The sequence below is a fragment of the Peromyscus eremicus genome, chromosome 9 (genome assembly GCF_949786415.1).
Source record: "Peromyscus eremicus chromosome 9, PerEre_H2_v1, whole genome shotgun sequence".
Classification (NCBI taxonomy): domain Eukaryota; kingdom Metazoa; phylum Chordata; class Mammalia; order Rodentia; family Cricetidae; genus Peromyscus; species Peromyscus eremicus.
Genome location: NC_081425.1, coordinates 76,411,139 through 76,432,758, shown reverse-complemented (window position 1 = coordinate 76,432,758; position 21,620 = coordinate 76,411,139). Strand labels below are relative to the sequence as shown.

At 43.9% G+C, this 21,620-nt stretch overlaps 2 protein-coding genes across 3 annotated transcripts; both read right to left on the bottom strand.

The window, feature by feature from the left end:
* Positions 1-10,613: 10,613 nt before the first annotated feature.
* On the bottom strand, positions 10,614-13,820 carry LOC131919055 (disks large homolog 5-like). Its single transcript, XM_059273113.1, has 4 exons — positions 13,801-13,820; positions 12,047-12,199; positions 11,026-11,117; positions 10,614-10,862 (listed from the first exon to the last, which is right to left on the bottom strand). Coding segments are annotated over exons 1-4 (267 nt in total). The 3' UTR covers positions 10,614-10,860.
* Positions 13,821-15,741: 1,921 nt separating this feature from the next.
* Positions 15,742-21,396, bottom strand: LOC131919520 (uncharacterized). Of its 2 annotated transcripts, none has more exons than XM_059273783.1 (4): positions 21,201-21,396; positions 17,904-18,078; positions 16,657-16,788; positions 15,742-16,002 (listed from the first exon to the last, which is right to left on the bottom strand). In XM_059273783.1, the coding sequence occupies exons 1-4, from the start codon at positions 21,331-21,333 to the stop codon at positions 15,810-15,812; spliced, it is 633 nt and encodes a 210-aa protein (XP_059129766.1). In that variant the 5' UTR covers positions 21,334-21,396; the 3' UTR covers positions 15,742-15,809. The 2 variants fall into 2 exon arrangements, with proteins under 2 accessions (XP_059129766.1, XP_059129767.1); XM_059273784.1 differs by lacking the exon at positions 21,201-21,396 and adding an exon at positions 18,814-18,958 and having other exon boundaries at positions 15,749-16,002.
* Positions 21,397-21,620: the final 224 nt, after the last annotated feature.

Below are 21,620 nucleotides of genomic sequence, written 5' to 3'. Positions count from 1 at the left end.
CTGGGTCTTGGGGAAGACTGATTCTCAATTTTCTGAGAAAGCACCATATTGATTTCCAAAGTGGTTGTCCAAGCTTGCATTCCCACCAGCAGTGGAGGAGAGTTCCCCTAGCTCCACATCCTCTCCAGCATAAGCTGTCTTCAGTGTTTTTGATCTTAACCATTCTGACAGGTGCAAGATGGTATCTCAGAGTCGTTTTGATTTACATTTCCCTGATAATTAGGGATGTTGAGCAATTCCTTAAATGTCTTTCAGTCATTTGAGCTTCCTCTGTTGAGAATTCTCTGTTTAGTTGTATAGCCCATTTCTTAATTGGAATGTTGGGCATTTTGATGTCTAATTTCTTGAGTTCTTTATATATTCTGGATATCAGCCCTCTGTCAGATGTGGGGTTGGTGAAGACCTTTTCCCATTCTGTAGGCTGTCGCTTTGCCTTGTTGACTGTATCCTTTGCTCTACAAAAGCTTCTCAGTTTCAAGAGGTCCGTCCCATTGATTGATTGTTTCTCTCAGTGTCTGAGCTACTGGTGTTCTATTTAGGAAGTGATCTCCTATGCCAATGCATTCAAGACTACTTCCTACTTTCTCTTCTATCAGGTTCAGAGTAGCTAGATTTATGTTGAGGTCTTTGATCCACTTGACTTAAGTTTTGTGCACTGTGACAGATATGGATCTATTTGCAGCCTCTACATGTTGATAACCAGTTATGCCAGCACCATTTGCTGAAGATGCTTTATTTTTTCCATTGTTCATTTTTGGCTTCTTTGTGAAAAATTATATGTTCATAGGTGTGCGGATTAATGTCAGGGTCTTCAATTTGATTCCATTGATCCACATGTCAGTTTTTATGCCAGTACCAAGCTGTTTTTATTACTGTAACTCTATAGTATAGTTTGAGGTCAGGGATTTTGATGCCTCCAGAGGTTGTTTTATTGCACAGGATTCTTTTGGCTATCCTGGGTTCTTTGTTTTTCCATATGAAGTTGAGTATTATTCTTTCCAGGTCTGTGAAGAATTGTGTTGGTATTTTGATGGGGATTGCATTGAATCTGTAGATTGCTTTTGGTAAGATTGCCATTTTTACTATGTTAATCCTGCCTATCCATGAACATGGGAGATCTTTCCATTTTCTGACATCTTCTTCAATTTCTTTTTTCAGGGACTTAAAGTTCTTGTCATATATGTCCTTCACTTGCTTAGTTATTGTTACCCCAAGGTATTTTGTATCATTTGTGGCTATTGTAAAGGGTGATGTATCTCTGATTTCCTTCTCAGCCTGTTTGTCAATTGTATATAGGAGGGCTACTGATTTTTTTGAGTTGATCTTGTACCCTGCTATGTTGCTGAAGATGTTTATAAGCTGTATCAGTTCCTTGGTTGAATATTTGGGGCCACTCAAGTATACTATCATGTCATCTGCAAATAGGGAAAGCTTGACTTCTTCCTTTCCAATTTGTATCCCCTTAATCTCCTGATGTTGTCTTATTGCTCTGGCTATAACTTCAAGTACTATTTGAATAAGTATGGGGAGAGTAGACAGCCTTGCCTTGATCCTGATTTTAGTGGAATCGATTTGAGTTTCTCTCCATTTAATTTGATGTTTGCTGTTGGCTTGCTGTAAATTGCCTTTATTATGTTTAGTTATGTTCCCTGTATTCCTGATCACTCCAAGACCTTTATCATGAAGGGGTGTTGGATTTTGTCAAATGTCTTTTCTGCATGTAGTGAGATGATCATGTGGGTTTTTTTTCTTTGAGTTTGTTTATATGGTGTATTACATTGACGGACGTTCGTATGTTGAACCACATTTGCATCCTTGGAATGAAGCCTACTTGATCATGGTGGATAATTGTTTTGATGTGTTCTTGGAGTCTGTTTGCCAGTATTTTATTGAGTATTTTTGCATCAATGTTCATGAGGAAGATTGGTCTGTAGTTCTCTTTCTTTGTTGCATCTTTGTTTGGTTTAGGAATCAGGGTAATTGTAGCCTCATAGAAGGAGTTTAGTAATGTTCCTTCTGTTTCTCTTGTGTGGAACAATTTAAAGAGTATTGGCATTAACTCTTCTTTGAAGATCTGGTAGAATTCTGCACTGAAACCATCTGGTCCTGTCCTTTTTTTGCTTGGGAGACTTTTAATAGAATCACTTATTCTGTTTCCTTAGGGGTTATTGGACTATTTAAATAGTTTACCTGTTCTTGATTTAACTTAGGTATGTGGTACCTATCCAGACAATTATCCATTTCTTTTAGATTTTCCAGTTTTGTGGAGTAGAGGTTTTTGAAGTATGACCTGATGATTCACTGGATTTCCTCATTGTCTCTTGTTATGTCCCCCTTTTCATTTCTGATTATGTTAATTTGGATGCTCTCTCTCTCTGCCTTTGGTTAGTTTGGATAAGGGCTTGTCTATGTTGTTGATTTTCTCCAAGAACCAGCTCTTTGTTTCATTAATTTTTTGTGTTGTTCTCTTTGTTTCTATTTTATTGATTTCAGCTCTCAATTTGATAATTTCCTGGCATCTATTCTTCCTGGGTGACTTTGCTTCTTCTTGTTCTAGAGCTTTCAGGTGTGCTGTTAAGTTACTAGTGTGAGATTTCTCCAACTTCTTTATGTGGGCCTTTAGTGCTATGAATTTCCCTCTTAGCAGTGCTTTTATAGTGTCCTGTAAGTTTGGGTATGTGGTATCTTCATTTTCATTGATCTCTAGGAAGTCTTTAATTTCTTTCTTAATTTCTTCCTTAACCCATTGGTGATTTAGTTGAGCATTATTCAGTTTCCATGGGTTTGTAGGTTTTCTGTAGTTTTTGTTGTTATTGAAATCTACCTTTACACCATGGTGTTCTGATAGAATGCAGGAGGTTATTCCAATTGTGTTGTATCTGTTGAGATTTGCTTTATGGCCAATTATGTGGTCAATTTTAGAGAAAGTTCCATGGGGTGCTGAGAAGAAGGTATATTCTTTTTTGTTAGAATGGAATGTTCTGTAGACATCGATTAAGTCCATTTGAGTCATAACATCAGTTAAGTCCTTTATTTCTCCGTTCAGTTTCGATATGGCTGATCTGTCCAGTGGTGAAAGTGGGGTGTTGAAGTCTCCCACTATTAATGTGTGGGGTTTTATATGTGGTTTAAGCTTTAGTAATGTTTCTTGTACATATGTGGGTGCCCTTGTGTTTGGGGCATAAATGTTCAGAATTGAAACTTCATCTTGGTGGATCTTTCCTGTGATGAGTATGTAATGCCCTTCTTGATCTCTTTTGATTGATTTTAGTTTGAAGTCTATTTTGCTGCATATCAGGATGGCTACACCCGCTTGCTTCTTAAGATCATTTGATTGGAATGTCTTTTCCCAGCCTTTTATTCTGAGGTGGTGTCTGTCTTTGAATTTGAGGTGTGTTTCTTGTATGCAGCAGAAAGACGGGACTTTCAAGCAAAATTAGTGTAACTCAAGGAGGTGGTCAGCTTCATTGACTGTCTCAATCCATTATCAAGGATCAACTTCAGAAGTAAATCATTTATTTAAATTTAAACAGCATTAAATTAAGATTAATAATTAATATGAAGTGAATTGTAGTCTATCAGAAGTTGTCTTAGAATAACATGATATATGAAAATGAGCAAGGGAGAGGAAAGTTGTATACTTTCAAATGTTTGTTAATCTATCAATCCAGATAATTTATTACAATGATTGTTTGTTGTTATTGCATATCAAACAAGTTGGCTCTTTTGCTGTGGATGATGAGACTTCCCGACTAAGGGGAAAATATAACAAATAAATTTATTTTTGTATTTTCAAAGGAAAACATCTTGTCAATATAATGGTATATTATAGATTGTGGAAATTGTACATGAATTATTTCCAATGGTTTTAGAACAAATTATTGGCACAGAGTAGACCTTTTAACATTCCCGGTCAGAGATATCTTCTATTGATATCTCTTAAAAAGCTAAGAAGAATTATAAGTACATACCATGGAGGCAAACTTTTCCCTATCCTTTTCTTGTAGAGGTATAGTGAAGGAACAGTTTTTTAAGACAATAGTATAACAGGCCATTCTTTAGGTAACAGAGAAGGCAAAGGCATTCCAGGCTGTAGAGAGCCCATTGATTGAATTATTTTATTTATGGCTCTCAGATGTGTCAGCATTCTCCATTTTCAATAACAAATACAGGAGAATTACAAGGACTGAATTCCCACACCACCTCACAGGTTACAGTCCATCATCAAAGGAAGCCACGGCAAGATCACAAGGCACGGGCTTGAAACCACAGAGGAACATTGCCCATTGCTCTGGTCAGCTACCTTTCCTCTATGGCCTAGGCTCTCTTGTCTAGGGATAGACCTACCCAGAGGGCTGAGCCTTCCAAAATCAAATAGCAATCAAGAAAATGTCAAAAAAGCATGCTGCAAGCCATTCTGATGGTGTAAGTTCCTCAACTACATGTCAAGTAGACTTCCAATAGTAGCCATCATAGCAAGCCATAAAGGAGAAAACATAAGCCTCAGTTTGCTGCAAAAAAACTTGATCATTGATGAATAAAATTCTATGTCCAAAGTTAAACTGCAATTGTAGAAAGAAAATTTAAAAGGATTTATGTCAGAAAATGAAATATTTAAAATATTGAGTGAACATAAGCCCGAGCCACAAAGGAAAAGTTGATAAATTTGACTATTGAAATCCCTTCTGGAGGCTGCAGGATGAACATGGGGAGGGGATGTTGGCTGACGAGACCTTTGTCCATCCTCACAGTGTTTTGATGGAAGATTGAGAAGCCCTAACCCTTACTGCAGAGACCAGGTCCCAAATACAAGCCTGAATCATCAACTGGATGCCAGAGCTTATGTTCTAGAGAAATGGAGGAGTCCATTCTGCTTGATGACTTGGGGAAGGCTGCATCTCATTTTCAGATCTGTAGATGTTGCAATCTTCTGAAGCAGCACAAGGAACATTGTCTAAAGCCAGTATTCTTGGGGACACACACTGCAGTGCCCTTGCTCATCATGGTAGTGTCAATGGGAGATCTGCAATAACATTTAGCTCTGGACTATTATGTGGTTCCTGGTGCTACTGCTTCCAGATCCTGCCTCTTTGATCACCAGTAAACTTCAAATCCTAATAAATCATTGTTTTCTTTGAAAGCAACTGGAGTCTTCTAGCTGTTGTATAGAATGAAGACTCCACAGAAGTCTTTTCTGGCCCTCTTGTGTTAAGAGGGAATTTTGGCTTTTTGTGGTTTTTTTTCATTTCTCTTTCCTTTTCAGGATGAATGGAGTGAGCAAGAATGTGTCTGGAGGATTTAAAGTCCGAAACACGTGCCCTAGTAACCCCACTCTTTCTGAATGCTGCAGTGTGTTTGCTGTGTTGGGCCTTTCTTCCTCTTTCTAAAGAACACACATTTCTCACTCCTGGGCCCCTTTCCACCACAGTTACTAAAAGGGACATCATACTTATTTCAATGTCTAATCTCCTATTGTATAGAAACTGGATTTCCAGCTGATCCCTTGTTCCCAAGTACTAGAGATGGGTGTTTAGTCCTATTTCAGCCATGCATGGCCATAAGGAGGCCAATAAAGTCATCATGACCATGGGCTCTACAGCTGACCCAGATGTAACTTATGATTATTGTCACTCCTTCCTTTCACTCTCTAAGGGAGCCATTTGCTCATGAATATTAGTGTAGAGGGAAATACAACCATGAAGGCTATTCTTGGTTGTCCATGAGAGTACATATGATAATAACCAAAGTCAAAATATATAGAGCACATCTATGGGAGATTTCATTTGAAGTAGGAGGATCTACTTCTAATCCTGCTCTTTGAGGTAGGAAGTCACACCTTTAATTCAGACTTTAGCCCAGATGTAATCTGGACCACTCCTTCTGCTGGAAGGTTGTATAATGAAATGGAAGAAGGAAGATTTACTCTTTCTCTGCTTGCTCTTGCCTTGTGAGCACATCCATTCCTACACTGGAGTTAGAACCTACTTCTTTAAGATTACATCATAGACTGCAGAAAACTAAGACTTCTTGTCTTGTGGATTGAGCAGCTACTGGATTCCTAGACTTTCCATCATAGCCATCCTTGTATAGTCTGGACCACAGCCTGGAAGTCATTCTAACATATTGCTTTTCTAGATATAGAGAGATTCAGTTTATAACTTCTATTACTCGAGAGAGCCCTGACTAATACACCAGGCATATAGAGAAGACATCCTAGAGCAGTTTGTGTCTCAGCGATGTCACAGATTCCCAATGGCCACCTTCCCTTAGCCATTCTTCTGGTGATGCTTTGGTGTTGGCCTTCTTTTCTCCTATAACATCTCAGTAATGAGAGTAAAATAGCAAAAATTCCACTTCTCTCAAATGGAATGCAGAGTAATACAATTAAATGAGTGCCTCAGATGGAGAGATTCAAGGATAAGTGAGGAATGGACACAAATCCCCATGTCTTAGCTTTTGTGGGCCATGACCAGTCTCCCGACCCACATGAAGATCAGAGGACAATTTGTCAGAGGTTTGTTGTCTCCTTCAATCATGTGGGTCCCAGGGAAGGAACTAAGGCCCATAAGCCTGGCAGCAAGTGATTTTGCCCACTGAGCCAATTGTCCAGCTGAACACATCATCCATGAAATTGAATGTTCTGTGTATATATATGTTCTTTATTCATGAAGAGTAGATTATTTCTACCCTTGTTTGATAGCACCATTTTGGGACTCCACAGGATTATTTCCTCCACACTTTAACTCTCTGATTCAGTCTCAGACGTCAGATTAGGTTCAGGGGAGCTTCACAAGAATACAGAACTCATCTGGAAAAAACTCTTCATCAGTACACAGTGGGATCAGTTGTGGGAAAAGAGCAGCATCAACCATCCCTCTCCCTTCCTAGCCTTGCACAGGCGTGCTCTCCATCAGAGGCACATGGCTTTTCTGCAGGCTTCATCCCCTCTGGCTCTTCTGAAGCTTCCTCCCAACACTTAGCTGGAGTGTCAAGAGGGACTCCTAACCACACCTACACCACCAGGATGTCTTCTCATTTCTGCATTTCATCAGATGACCCTAATCTTTATTGTCATCCAATGTGAGATGTGAGAGATCTGCTCCAACGCTGACAATAAGTGATGGTGGAGCAGGATCCTGAACCTATGAACACCTTGCATGGATGCATGGCATCCTAAGACAATTACCACCATGCCTACATCATATATTTGTCCCTACAGAACTCCTGAACTTTCTCTTTGGTTTGTGCTGAATCATTCCAACTAATACAGCACACGTGGCTAGAAAGAAAAAAGCCAAGTGTAGGAGCTGAAGAGATGGCTCCTTTACTTTGAGTAATTGTTTCTTTCCCAAAGAAAAAACAGAGCAGCTAAAAAGCATCCTCCAGTTTCAAGAGGAATTTGATGCCCTCTTCTGGTCTCTGGTGGAATTGCATGCATGTAGAGTACAGCCCTTCAGCAGGCATAAGGCCAATACATGTAAATAAAACAAAGAAATCTTAAAAAAAGATTGCAGTAATGCATCATTAAGGCATACAGCAGCAAAAAAAAAATAAAGATCACTTATCTTTGTATTCAATATGTCTATTATTTGGTTATCACACAAGCTATATTTCAAGAAAATCAGAGGCAGATAGCTCTGGTTTTTTAATTTGTTATTTTTTAATGTTTTATTGATTCTCTCTTGGTTTCACATTATGCATCTCAATCCCACTCTTCCAACTACCTGTTCCCTTGCATCTGTGCTGTGCCCTTGGTATCTCCAATCTAAAATAAAATAATATAAAGAAAAATGCAAAATCCAAAACCAAAAGAAAACAAACAACAATCTTGCTGAGGAATATGTAGTGTGATCCAGTGAGTCACACAGTACATCTTTTAGTCTATACATCTTTTCTTGTAAGTGTTCTGGCCTCTGACTTCTCCTACACTGTCAATAATCCACCCTCACTGGGACTCCTCTTTTATAGAATTGATGTCTGTGTCATGGAGATCCTGCAGCTCTGATCTGCAGATCTGGGCTTTTCACACGCTCCTGCAGTTCGTAGATGAAGAGGGTGTTAGGGTGGGATGACTTGTAGCCCTTGTTCTGAACCTGGGTGGTAGCTGGGTTAGTGAGCACACCGCTTTCCCTCATCTTCACCACCTGAGCAAGCTCTCCAACTCTACCCCAGCTAATTCACCAAATGCAGCAGGCAGAAGGAACAGAGCCCAATTCTCCTCCTTTTATGCCCTCACATCTGGGTCACGCACACTCAGACCACAAGAACCAGCTCTGCTGTTTGAACTGGTAAGATGCTGGGCCAATTTTCCCAATTGTTGCAGATGGTCAGGGACAGACCAAGCTCTTCTGTTCTCAGGCCCCAGAGGCCAACTCTCCCACCAGATTCAGATAGCATGTACTCAGGTGGGGCAGGCATCTTTCCCTCACCCTTGTCAACACAGGTCAGAAGAAGGCGAGCAGAGTCAGCTCTTCTGCTCTCACACCCTCAGGGCCAGCTCTCCTGCACCACCGCTAACAAGGACAGCTCTACATGCTGCTCAGTCCAGGTGCAGGACCCACTCTCCAAGTGCTGCCATTGATGAGGGGCAGATCCAGTTCTCTCTAGTGCTGCAGCCTGTGAGGGGTAGGGTTAAATTTTTGAATCCCTATCCTGTCTTCAATGGCAACAGGAGCCAAAGACACCAACATAAACTGAAGCTGTGGCAGGGTACAGGTTCCAGACATGGCCCTTAGCAGCAGTCTAGGCCTAGAGGCCACCATGGCCCCTGGTGGCAGCACAGGCCACTGAGAGCTGTATGGCCCTGGAAGAAGTACAGCCCTAGAACATTAACATGATCTTAAGTGGCTACTCACACACTAACTACTTCTGTGTATCTCTTAGTTGACAACACAGGCCATGGAAATGAACATAGAACCAGGTTGCATTTGCAACATGGACCTAGACATGATCCTAGGCTGCATCCTGAGTCTGCATGTCTCCATAGCCCTGGTTGGCAATGCAGGTCACTCAGAACAGCATGGACTGATCAGCAGGCCCCAGATATGACCATGTGGCTGCCAAGATTCCAGGAATTTGCAATGTCATTGATGGCATTAGGAGCCTGGGACATCAATGCAGACCTGGTTTCAGCAGAGACAAGGACTCAGATGTGGCCCTTGCAAGCTTCCTGGCACAGATGTCACTATGGTCCTGTGTGGCAGCACAGTCCTCTAAAACACGCACACTGCCCCTGTGGGATCATATCCTTTGACAGTACCATAGTCACAGGTGGTGCCCAGACTGAAGGTGGCTGCAGAGCCCTCAGTGGTAACAGGAGTCACAGATATCAACACAGAGGCTCAGAGCTGTGTCAGGGCCATGGACAAAATATGGTCCTTGGATGCCCAGGCAGGGACATCACCATGGCCCGGATGGCAAGCAGGACTTGGAGTTTTTGCATACTACCTTAGTAAATGTTTGGATTTCCTGAGAGGCATTAGAGCAGTACTGGTGTGTTTCTCATTAATAGGGTTCACAGGATCATTTCATAAAATGTGTATACAGAATACTATAGTTTAGGGATAGCTAAAGTTATGTCCAGAAAGAACAGTATGGATACTTTTTCTATCATGCAATGGGTATACACAGAGTTGGAAATACCATCCACATCCAAAGCCCTGTGTATCCCTGGCTTGGCTGGGAAATCACTATGTAAGCCAAGCTGGGCACACTGAAGTTCTGAAGTTACAGATGGTTCTGGAGCTATAAGAGTGAAAGATCACACATGACCTAGAAATTGATATTAAGAGTGAAGAGTTGGAAACTGTGTGTTTAGAACAACTTGACATCAAGATAGTCTTCCGTGATGGATTTCCCACCACATGAGGAGGGCTAAGGACTCAGTGAGCTTGCCAAATCATGGACATTAAACTGACAGAAAAAGTCTTGCTCACCAACATCTCTACCCTTCACATTATTGGATCCTTCACAAGGAACACATTCTGTTGAATGTCAGGGTTCGCAGTAACTCTTCTCTCAGGTTTTCTGTGTCTCAAGCTCATTCATGATGCTTTCATTTCTTCAGGAGTACTGAGTCAACAGACCATGCATGTGATGGGGCTGGACCACCTGGAGGTCAGCTGGTGTCTGTCTCACTGGTGAGATCACAGCTGAAAGGGGTGTCTTCCTCTGAGGGGGCCTTGACCCTAGGGTGGAGAATGTTGCACGATCAAGCTGACTGCGGCTTCTATGGCTTCCTCAGTTGTCCCTCAAGAGCTACTGTCAGTGTAGGAAAGGCTATCATACCTAAAGCAGTTTGGCTGGGACACAGCTAGATAAACTTTGAGCCCAGAGCAATACTGACCAGAGAAATCAGTCTTAAGAGTTCAGAATGGGAAATCACATTTTTATTTACAAAAAAAATACAGTCATTTTACTCAATAGTGCCTTAAAAGGAGCACAATATAAACAGTAAACAGCCTTATCAAAATACCAAACAACAAGAACAAAAGAAAGAACAAATGAATTCAAAACCTCAAACCATAACAAAGAAAACCAAAAAACCCAAGCCAAACAAAACCCAAACAAAACAATCAAACAAAAAAAGTTAAGCTAAGCAGCTTGCTTAATTAAAATAATAAGATTAGGTTAATCATGCAACAGACTTTGAAGCACAGACTAACAGCCTGTGGCTGGCCTTGGAAACATGGTAGGAAGGCAGTCACAATTGTAAAAAGCATTTTCAAAGCAAGTATAGCCATGCTTCCTTGGAATCTCATAGGATGTCTTCTTCTGAGGAGGCTTCAGTCCAAGGGTGGAGAACACCATGGGTTCATGATGTCTGTGCCTTCTTTGGCCTCCTCAGTTCTCTCATAGCTGCTGTGAGAGAAGGAAAGGCAATCAGTCCCAGAAGCAGCCTGCCTGGGCCACAGGCTAGACAAAATCAGGGTCTATTCACACTGGAAGCCAATGTCAAGAGCCCCCAGTCCCCATGAATGCCATGGTTGCAGGGGTTGGAATGCAGTGGTGGCCAACTTGCCTGAGATACTTCCTGCTCCTGCTGCAGCAGCTCTGTCTGCAGGAGGCTCTCATCCTGGGCTGTGACATGTTCCAGCTTGTGGTGCAGATTTTCTGACCTAGAGGAGGAAGGCAGTTAGGGACAGGCCTGGTGGGGACCTGTTATCTCAGCACTTGAGCCTGAACCAGCTCTAGTCAGCTGGACCGTCCAGCATGATCTTTCAGCTGAGGTCATTCCCTGCATTTCCTAGCAGAGAAATGTCAGCTTATACCTGGGTCTGGTTTTATTCTCAGCTAAAATCTACTAGAAAATGAACTGAGAACTACACTGTGCTGGGCAAGAAATTCAGCATGTTTTTCCAGTTCTCTAGATACATTGTTGTGAGAAAAAATAACAGTGTCTGACAAACAGGTCAGGGCAGATGTGCATGGCCCTGATTAGATATCAGGTGAGTAAGCAACCTGGGAAACTGAATGTAGACCCTCTAGAAGCCTACAAAATAAAAGCAGTGAAGGTTCTGATTATTCCTACAGCACAGAAACTTGCCTGAGTTCAACACCTCAACCCCTAAATAATCTTATGTCCAGTAAAATCTTTTCACAGGAGACAGATGCACAGTGCAGAGAGCCTGTAATCAGCAAGAGTGTGCTGCATGCAGATCTGTCCAAAATAGGAACTTTTCTGTAAAGGTGATGTTCTAAAAGGAAAATAAAGTGACAGGAACACACCCTGTCCTCCAGAAGTATGCCGCCTCCTGCTAGACTGAGGACTACCATAGCGAGATTTATGTGGCGACACAGGGGACACTGAGAAGATACCAGAGAGCTCAGGAGGGAATAAGGGGTACACATTCCCCAGAAACATTAAAGATCAAACATAGTGTTTCCTGGAGAAGTTCTTGTGAACTGGGCTAGCACAATACCCTGAGGTGGTCTTTCCGTGGCTGTGGCTGAGAGCCATCCATATGGAGAGAATCCCAAAAGGATAGAGATCCAGGGACAGGTGACCTACATCATTCTAACCGCTCCTCCCAGCCTGGGCTCCCACCTCATCTCAGAGACACTGAAGTGATGTTGCAGCTTTTCTGCCAAGTCCCTTTGCTGGGTGACCAGCTCCTTCTGCTTCAGCAGGTCCTTCAGTCTTTCCTCCAGGTTTTCCTGCTCCTGTGCATTAGAAGATTGTGTTCTCAGTGGACTTTTGCTCACTCACATGGACACACATAAAGTTATGAAAGCACACAAGTACATGTATGCACACATACAAGCACACTGTAATGAACTAACATGTCCATTTTCCCAGCTAATGCTAATATAAAGAGCAATCACCAGAAATACTATTGAGAAGAGGATAAACTTTTGTTGAATGAGAAACAAACACAGTGAGTATGAGAGATAGGCAGTTCAGACACTGAATTGCCTGTCCTGTAACCTAATGCACAGGCAGGTAGACCTCCGGGGTCCTGGCCCATTAGCCAACACTGCTTAGGAAGTTCCCCAAGCTGTACAGTATAGGAATTAACCCAAGCACAGGAGCACTGCATGGTGGTGGACCAGACCACTGGTCTTGTTCAGTGCTTCCCAGTTGCCCTCAAGGTGAGCAAATTCCTCCAAGAGAAGCTCCCTTTACCACAGGCTGCCTCACTTCAGACCCAAAGCAATGAGCTCAGGAAACTAGAAAATCTCCACAACCAGGATGCAAAAGGAACAGTTCCTCCCTGTAAGGTGATCATTTCAGAAGTTTTTATGAGTAACAAAAGGCTGACTAAATCAGAGTCAAATGATATTCCATGGAAGCGCTCAACCACACTGTACTACACTCTTCCAATAATGGACATCTAGATAGTTTCTACTAGAGGCTACTCTGAGGAACGCTGCTAAAACTCTGCTGCCCTCTAGCTTCTCTAGGGACATCTACTTCATGATCTGGATCACTGTATCACCTGGGGATTGCAGTTCAACCTTCTGAAGAATTGTTTGTGGCTTCTCACTGCGCTATATCATTTTATATGACCAGCAATGTCTGAGGGTCCTCATTTCTCCCAGCCCTCATGAGGCAGATTTTAACTCAGAATGAAGAACTCTGAAGAAAAGCAGTTACTGAGTGCTGCAGGCACAGCACATGGTGAGTGCTTCGGACCATCATGAGCCTACGTTGGGTGTGCTGAGACAGCCCCCTTCTCACACTTCAGCATGGCTAGGGGACTTCTGCTGGACTTGGATGCAGAAAGATGCACACTGCAAGTCAGACTCTCTCAACCAATAACATCCAGTCCAAGCTCCACAGCCAAGGTAAACTGAGCCAAGGTTAGGCAAAAGTGGAAAGAAAGTGGTAGCAGGCAATGTGGATGAGGACAAGACAGGGAACAGAGAAGACAAAGTAAGCCACAGACCATTGAGTATGCAGTCACCATTCACCCCGGGCAGAGAAGGGACACAAACTCTCAGCCAGCCAATCCTGCCTCAAAGACACAATGGCCTCAATTTCCTGTACCAAGTTCCTTTGGTTTGCTCCAAGGATTTCCTTGCAGATAAAAGTTTTTGACTCTACATATACTGAAAACCACTGAATTACAGCAGTTTTTCTATCCTTTCATTCTAGAGAGCTAGGTGGACATGTAGAAAGATGAGCAAAAGAATACAGAATTTGATAGATGCCAAGTGTGTGGGCACAGTACATTCTCAATAATGTTGGGTCTCCATCATCATTAAAGATGTTTCATGAATAAGTTTGGAGAAATACACACACACACACACACACACACACACACACAAGTTTACACATTCACACACAGAAGCACATACTTGCACTCATAAGCACCCATACTCCCAACACACACAAGCACTTACCCCTACACATACAGAAAACATGGGCACAGAAACACCCATTAACCCACACAAGGTCATAAACACGAACATAAAGAACACTACTGTAGAAAGAACAGCCAGAATTCACACACACACAGAGGTTCACCCTCACAGTTGGACAGAAATGCAAACACAGATACACACACACACACACACACACACACACACACACACACACACATTCCTGAACATATGTCCAAGAGAGGACTGCTGCCTTGTAGCAGCTTTTCTGCTCTGGGGAAGGTCATGGGTCTTCCCTGCTGTGTACAAGGCTCTTAGACTCAGCCAGCCTCTGCTACCCTGCCCTGCACTCTTTTCCTTCCATGAACTTTATACATCCCAAGACTCATTGATCCAACAGGTTGCAAGTTAATTCATCATAATCTCTTCACTAAACTTACCCTAGCTCCTCCAAGAAGACCTGGATAGCTCAAGTGAAAGAGAGTGACCCATGGTCAACACCCAGGAGGTTGTCAACAGATGACAGTGCATATGATATGAATTCACCCCAATGTCAGTGAGAAGGAGGCCAGTGACATCACCTGCAGTGCTTTTCAGGAACACAACACTCCACACAGCTATGAGAGGGAATCTGTTCTAAGACACAGCCATGCACATGACATAGTCAGCAACACAATGTCAGCAAAGAGATGCACTGTGGGATTCCGTGTTGTGAAGCCAATGAGACAAATCAGACACTTCCTGTTGTGTTAGCTTTGTGTAGTGAAAAGGAAGAAGTCTAATTTTATTTTTTAAATAGCCGTAGTGTTTGATTTTTGTTATTTATTAAAAAACACATGTATACCAAAGCAATAAAAGTATATAAACACAACAGAAAGCAATTTAAACTTACTACAATTACATGAGACAAGACAAAAGGTTCCCATGGGGAAGAAAGGAGACAGAGTGCTGGCCAGCCAGAATGGCCCAAACAAAAATTTTTAGGTTCATTGAATGACCTGGGCTCAAGGGAACAAGGGAGTGAGCAACAGATGACAACATAGGATTTCATTATGTAGCCTCTGAACACACACATATGCACACATTTACACATGCCTGCATAGATCACACACCGACCACAGAAATCAAACGTGAGCAGAAAACAAGGAAGGGTACATCGTATTGAGTGAACAATTGAATTTAGACTATGCACATCACATGTTTCAGCAGAGACTTACAACACAGCTATCCGTCACTTGGGAACTAAAAATGCCTAGAGGAGAGCACACAGCTTAGTCAAACTATGTTGAAGTGATTGGAGAAAATGTTCTCTTGAAGCCTCAAATCAGTCACTCCAACCCTCAGGCTGTCAAAGTCCTCCCACATATATGGTCATTCAGTGAGCTCCAGACTGGAAACTCCAGGAGGGGAGAACTGTCCAGCACCACCCACAGAAAACAGGCGGACAAGCTGATACTCAGGCCTCTGACAGTATGAACCAAGAGTTAAGCTAAGGGAAGAGAGCACATTGCCATGTAGGAAGAAAGGAGAAGACCACATGCCACCCCTAAATTGACCCCAAAATGAGAACTACTCACTTTGCACTGGCCCTGGGCTCTAATTCTTACAAGCTGTTTCCTACCTGTGATCTCACATGACATCTGCAAAGCAAATGAGCCACAGGCCACTGACCTAATCAATGAGAGCTCTGTGATATTCTCCAAGTAGCTCTCTGTATAGCAGACTGGTAACATAATAACATGTAGGTGTGTTAGAGCTGACTGACCCATCTCTCTGAATGTACTGCAGCTTCTAGCAGAGCAGGAGGGTTTGTTTGCCAATCATCCAGTATCTTGAAAGAGGCTAACTCTACAGAGAGACTTGTGAATGATCACAGAAATGAACAATTGTATGGTATGTAAGTAGGAGTCTGCATGGGTGGTGGATGGTTACATGGGTGTCTCTATGACTATGGTTGGACAGTTGGGCAGCTTGCCCCTAGTGCCTCAGCCTACCTGCTGCTGCTCAGCATAGGGGTCACAGATCTTCTCATGGGCCTCCTTCAAGAGCTTCTTCACCTCCTCACAAGTCTTTTGCAGTTCAATCTGCTCTTTCCACAGCTGTATGTTCTGGATCCTCAACACACGTACACTCTTCTTTAGGGGATTGCACTCTCGTAGGAACCGGCCATGGAGGTAACTGAACCACCAAAGAAAGAAATGGTGAACCTCAGAGAGGCTGCATTTGCCATCTCTACTTCTAATGCCACTAACCCTGAAAAGTCACAGGCCCCCAGACAGCCCAAGAATGGAGCTCTCAGTAGCCAAGCCAGCATCACTCAAATGCAGGCCAAATCCAGAGAAAAACCAAATTCCCGAGAGATTCAAATTACTTCTGAAAATCCTGGTACCAAAAGGGATCCTGTGCCTCTGATAACAGGGTACATCCCACACCTGTGCTTAACTGTTCATGGTCTTGGGAAAGCATCAGCAGGTAGAGGGCAAACACTCTCTGAAGGAGGGCAGAAGTCCCAACCAGAATAAATTCTCTCTACAGATCCCAGGCAAACCAGATCTGTGAAGCTCCAACCAGAGCCCTGGAGGGCCTGGGCTTCAGGACATCCCCTTCATGATGCAAAGGATATTCCTATCTAAGGGCTCCCACTCCTGGACAATGATGGGAGGGCCTCAGTGTTTTTCCACACTTAGCAAAACTGAGTCGAAGAGGCCCAAATCCAAGGGTCACAAAGGAGGATGCTGGCTAAGAGGCACACAGGCTAGAACCAGAGCCTTCACTTTGAGTCAAGGACCAAGAAAGGCAGAAACAGTCCCTCCCAAGCTAGTAGGCACTTACCTAAAGTATTCAGTCTCCTCAATCAGCCCCTTGCACTTGTCCAAGGCATCACTAATCTCCATGGGCAATTTCTGGAGAGCTGACATCACCTGCTTGTGTTCCATTTCAAGCATCTCGAGTTCAAAATTTAGCCTGTGGTAGGGCATGGACCCAGGAGGGAAAAAACCCATGAACACAGGCCAAAAAGAATACATGAAAGAAGCTGTGCCATGAACTACCCCAGTCCAGTGGATGCCAAAGCTTGCCACTTAAACAGTGGGACCTCCTGGTGCTTATTAAACATCCTATCCTGTCCCCAGGACAGAACAGCCAGGAGGTCTAAGGGGAGGAATCCAATGATGCATGAGCACCCACAGTAGGCTTGGAGCTATAGATAAGCGCTCTAAGAAGTTCCCATGCGTCTGTGTCACATATGTGGGCTCACCAGAAACCTATGGGGACATTCTCCTGTCTTCAGAACAGGAATTCTCATTTCTGGGTGTCTACTGCTACACAGAGGACCAGAGCACACAATCAGTATTTCCAGGAGGGAGCCCCAACTTCAGGATGGTTTTGTAAACTTCACATGTGATTCGAATGTTCTACCAAGGTGAGCACAGAGCTCAAAGTGGGGTTCCCTGGCCTCAGCAGTGCCATTATCTGAAAGCTTCGTTAAATCCTCAGACCATGCCCTCAGACTCTCAGGAACACACACACACACACACACACACACACACACACACACACACACCACATGAAATCAGGATGCCCAAGAAATATTGGCATGTGGCATTGTCACAAAGTATAAGAAGACCAGAGGGGAGCTGTGATTAGCTTCAGGCCTCACAGTCACACCCTGAGACGGATGAGTGGACCAGGCCCCTCCAGCTGCTGCCAGGAGCTTTCAGCACACAGTCATCTGCTGGTCAAGCACAAAGACTCACCACAAACTCACTGCACCTAGCATCACCCAAGAGTCACACCTGTCAAGACCTCTTGAAATGCATGATGAGAGCTCACACACTACTGTCCCTATCCCCAGACTGTGATTCAAGCTATAGGCTCTGCTTTTCATTTGGAGGAAGCAGACAAGCCTGTGTCCACATCTCACTCCTACCCAGGCTCCAAGTTCTGCATTTCAAAAAAACTCATGAAATTTAGTTTAGGCAACAGGACACCATGGTGTTTCACCCTCCAATTCCTCAGGAAACCTGGGCTTGATACTGTGGTGTCATGATGGCCAGCAGAGAACTGGGAATAAAGACTACCTGTTGTTCAAATCCTTGTTTGTGTAATTGGCCAGGATTCCACGCAGCTCATTTCTCTCACATTCCATATCATGTAGACGAATGGTGAGTTTCTCTAGTTTTTTCATTTCCTGCACCTGCTCCTGCTCCTGCTCAGTGAAGGTGGAGAGTTGGGATGGTGCTTCCCGAGTAGTCCCTGCAGGTAGACAAAGACAAATGAACTTGTATTCTTGAATCGCATAGGACCAGGAGAGTCCATGCTGAGTCCCAAGATGAAGCCTAAGGAAGAGAAAATGCAAGGAACCCAGTGAAGTTCCCGAACAGCAGGGCAGCTATCCTCAAACTGTGGCCCCTGAGCTCTGTCTCTGTCCTCAAGCACTGTGGATAATCATGTGCCTCCCTCCTTATTGCAGCCCTCTCGTCTTGGAAGGCCTAAGCAAGCCCAGCCAAGTAGAATTGGAGGACAGTGTCAGGTCATATCTGATATGATGCAAGTAAGTCCTGTTGTCCCTAGAGCTTAGCAAGCACCAAGTCCTGATCACATGTGCCCAGGACCAAAGCATCTGAAGATCTGCTGTGTGTCCAGGGGAATTTCTTCACTTCCTATAGGAATCATATTCCCATGGAAACTGAAGAAATCCACTGGGATGAAGTGCAGCCTCACCCCACCCAGAGAGAGACATCTCAGCAGTCAGTCTGTTCCTCCTGCCCTTCTTTGCCTCTAAGAATGTAATGAAAGAATTCCCAGCTGCAGCCTGGACAGTTCATAGCTCTCCAGAAACTAACCATCAGAAACTCTTGACTCTGGGTCTGCTCTTTAGAAAGCCAGAGAAGCTGGATTGGCCCATTGTTACTCAGAAACACCCTGCTGCTGAGCTCTACTACCAGAAATCTCAGTTCAAGTTCACTTCCTCCAGCACACTTCTCTAACTCTGCTCAGGAGTCACTGTGCCTTAGACAGAACCATCTATTTCTCCAGGTTTGACACTGAGGCCAGCTTCCTTCTTCCTCTCTTTGGTCTCTCCATGTTCTCCATTCTCTCTCCCAAGCAGCCTGCTCAGTCTTGCCAACATGTCTATGAGAGCTGAAGGAATAACCCACAGGCATTGGTGTTACCACAACACGGTGACATCATAGAGATTACCAAGGACTCTCCAGGATAGAATAGAATCACCATAGAAGGGATGATTAGGGTCACCTCCAGCAGACCTCAATTATCCACTAACTAGCTCTTCTCCACTTCACCAGAACCATGTTGCCATTCCCAGGAGCCTTCCCAGAAACACAAGGGAAGACCTTCAACACCTCCTCCTTACAAAGCCAGAGATTTCTTTCTGTTTCATTAGAGTATAATCACTCCTTCATGTATGGGAAGATGAAGACTCACTTCAAAACACATCCCAGGAAATGACTGGCCCTTTGTTGAGATCCCCAAACAATAACATGAGAAATAAAGTTTGCTAAATAACACGAGAAGTAAAGGTCAGGATGGAGGAGAGGAAAGATCAGTCCCCTGATGTCAACAAGCACATTGTGGAGGATCCACAAGGCTGTTACTGTATGTAGGTGTGGTGGGAGCTTATGGGTGTCCTGTCAGAACAGAGAAATGTCCCTTAGTTAGTGAGAAAAAATTCCCTGAATCATCAGTCCAATAAATTCCAGCCAACGCAATATTAGCCAATGTGTGATCAACTAGTGACGTGTCAGGCTGGAGATGCTAAGAACTGGGGTTCTCCAGGTGAGCCCTGAGACAAACAGTGCAAACACTCCCATTAATCGTCCATTCCTGCACTCAAGTTTGAGGAAAGATGAATGGCTAGAGGCAGGCCAGACACAGTATGTAAGGGCAAATGTGTCACAGTCATGGGAGAGTATGTAGTGTGTCACTGCTATGTTGCTTCACCTAGAGCTACACAAAGACTAATTTCTTGATCTGGAGCCACCTGTGACAATGCACATGCCCTTAGGAAGGAAATGGGCACAGCCAGCTTAAAGAATACTCATCAGAGCATGTGAAGGGCAGGCAAAGGACACAGGAGACATATTATTAGGGTTCATTTGCCCTAGACCATTCCCAGAGCCGCAGTTCACACTTGTGAATTTCCTGGCAGTCCTGAAATGAGGAGCTAGCACCATGTTTAGCCTGGATTGCAAATTCTTCAGAAGACTGGACTGTGGATTCAGAAGTGTACTTGGTGGTACCAAGAGCAAATGATTGATGTGGGGTAAACCATTTCCATTCAGATGTTATATCACACTGACAACCAATTTAGACAAAGTTAAGTATCTCAGTAATTCCCTATTCTACAAGTCAAAGCACAGTACCTGCCCTATGCACCACCTCATCTCAGTCAAACCTGACCCACTGAAGAATGCTCAGGAATTAACTGGAAGATGAGACTTTGCTCTAGCAGCTTCTCAAAGACAAGACTTGATTCTCCCCCTCTGTGGATGTCAGTTCTCCCATCTCTCTATAGGGAGGTGGATGTCTCAGAAGTCAGCAGGTTTCCTCTGTCTCCCTAGACAATGTGACCCAGGAGACATCCTCCTAAGGCTTATTCACGGCTACAGAGAATGCACTGTAGCTTTAGAGCCCTCAGCCAAGTGCTTTGAAAAACCAGGAGAAAATTGCTACTGTCACACTCAGGTAGTGTATGGATGCCTGCCTCACTTACTCTATGCTTCAGACTCTCATGTTAACGGGGAAGCCATGCAGGGCACGACATGATCATCAGATTCACAAAGCCATCCTCACTGACAATCCAAGACACCCAGAGCTGGCAGGATGGGGAGAGTATCCGTCCAGGTCCACTGAATCTAACAGCTTTCAGGCTGAACTACAGACCTGTGTGCCATCAACGGCTGGTAATTCAGAAACCCCAGGGGCCCTTGAAAGACAGCAGCACTTGGGGGATCCTGCCCTGCTAGTGGCTGTGATGTCAAGTATGAGAACCTCAGGCTTTGCCAGAGCACTCTCCTTTCCCTATTATTACTGGCACACAACTACAGGACTCCAGTGTGTGTGTGGCAGGGGGTGGTGGGGGGGACACAGTTATGGTACAGATATCTCATTAACTCCTCTGTGCCTCCTTCCCCACTCCGAGTGAAAGCAGATGGTACCCAGCAAAGCAGCTAAAGCCTTGTCAATTCCTAAATCTGTCAAACTAACCATCATGGATCCTTGATCTGGGTCTGCTCTGTAGGAACCCAGAACAGGATAGGCCTTTTCCTTCCCACAAGTTCCCAGCTCTTGAGCCCCAGCTCTGGAAAGCTCAAGACCATCACATCCAGAAAGCTGCCCAGCCCTACTGGACTCACCGTGTCTTTCCCAGCACCAGAGATTTCTCCATGTTTTCCAGTTAGACCTAGGGCCTGCTTCCTTCTTCCTTGCTCTGGTCTCTCCATGCTGTGTATTGTCTCTCTCAACTAGACGCCTCAGTCTTGACCACATCTCTGTAGGTGAAACTTACAGCACTGAACTAATGTCCTAAGCTCACGTGGTGTTGCTACAACACTAGTGACATCACGGTATTCCAAGAGCTCTCCAAGATACAGTAGAATTCCAGAGAAGAGACTGCTGATGTCATGGGGCACAGCCTTTGCTTCCTTGCTGATTCTTCCTCAACTGCCCAGAAGCTGAGGTTTCTTTCCAGGAGTCTGTGCTGTGACACAGGGAAGGGAAGGGAAGGAAAGGGAAGGGAAAGGGAAGGGAAAGGGAAGGGAAAGGGAAGGGAAAGG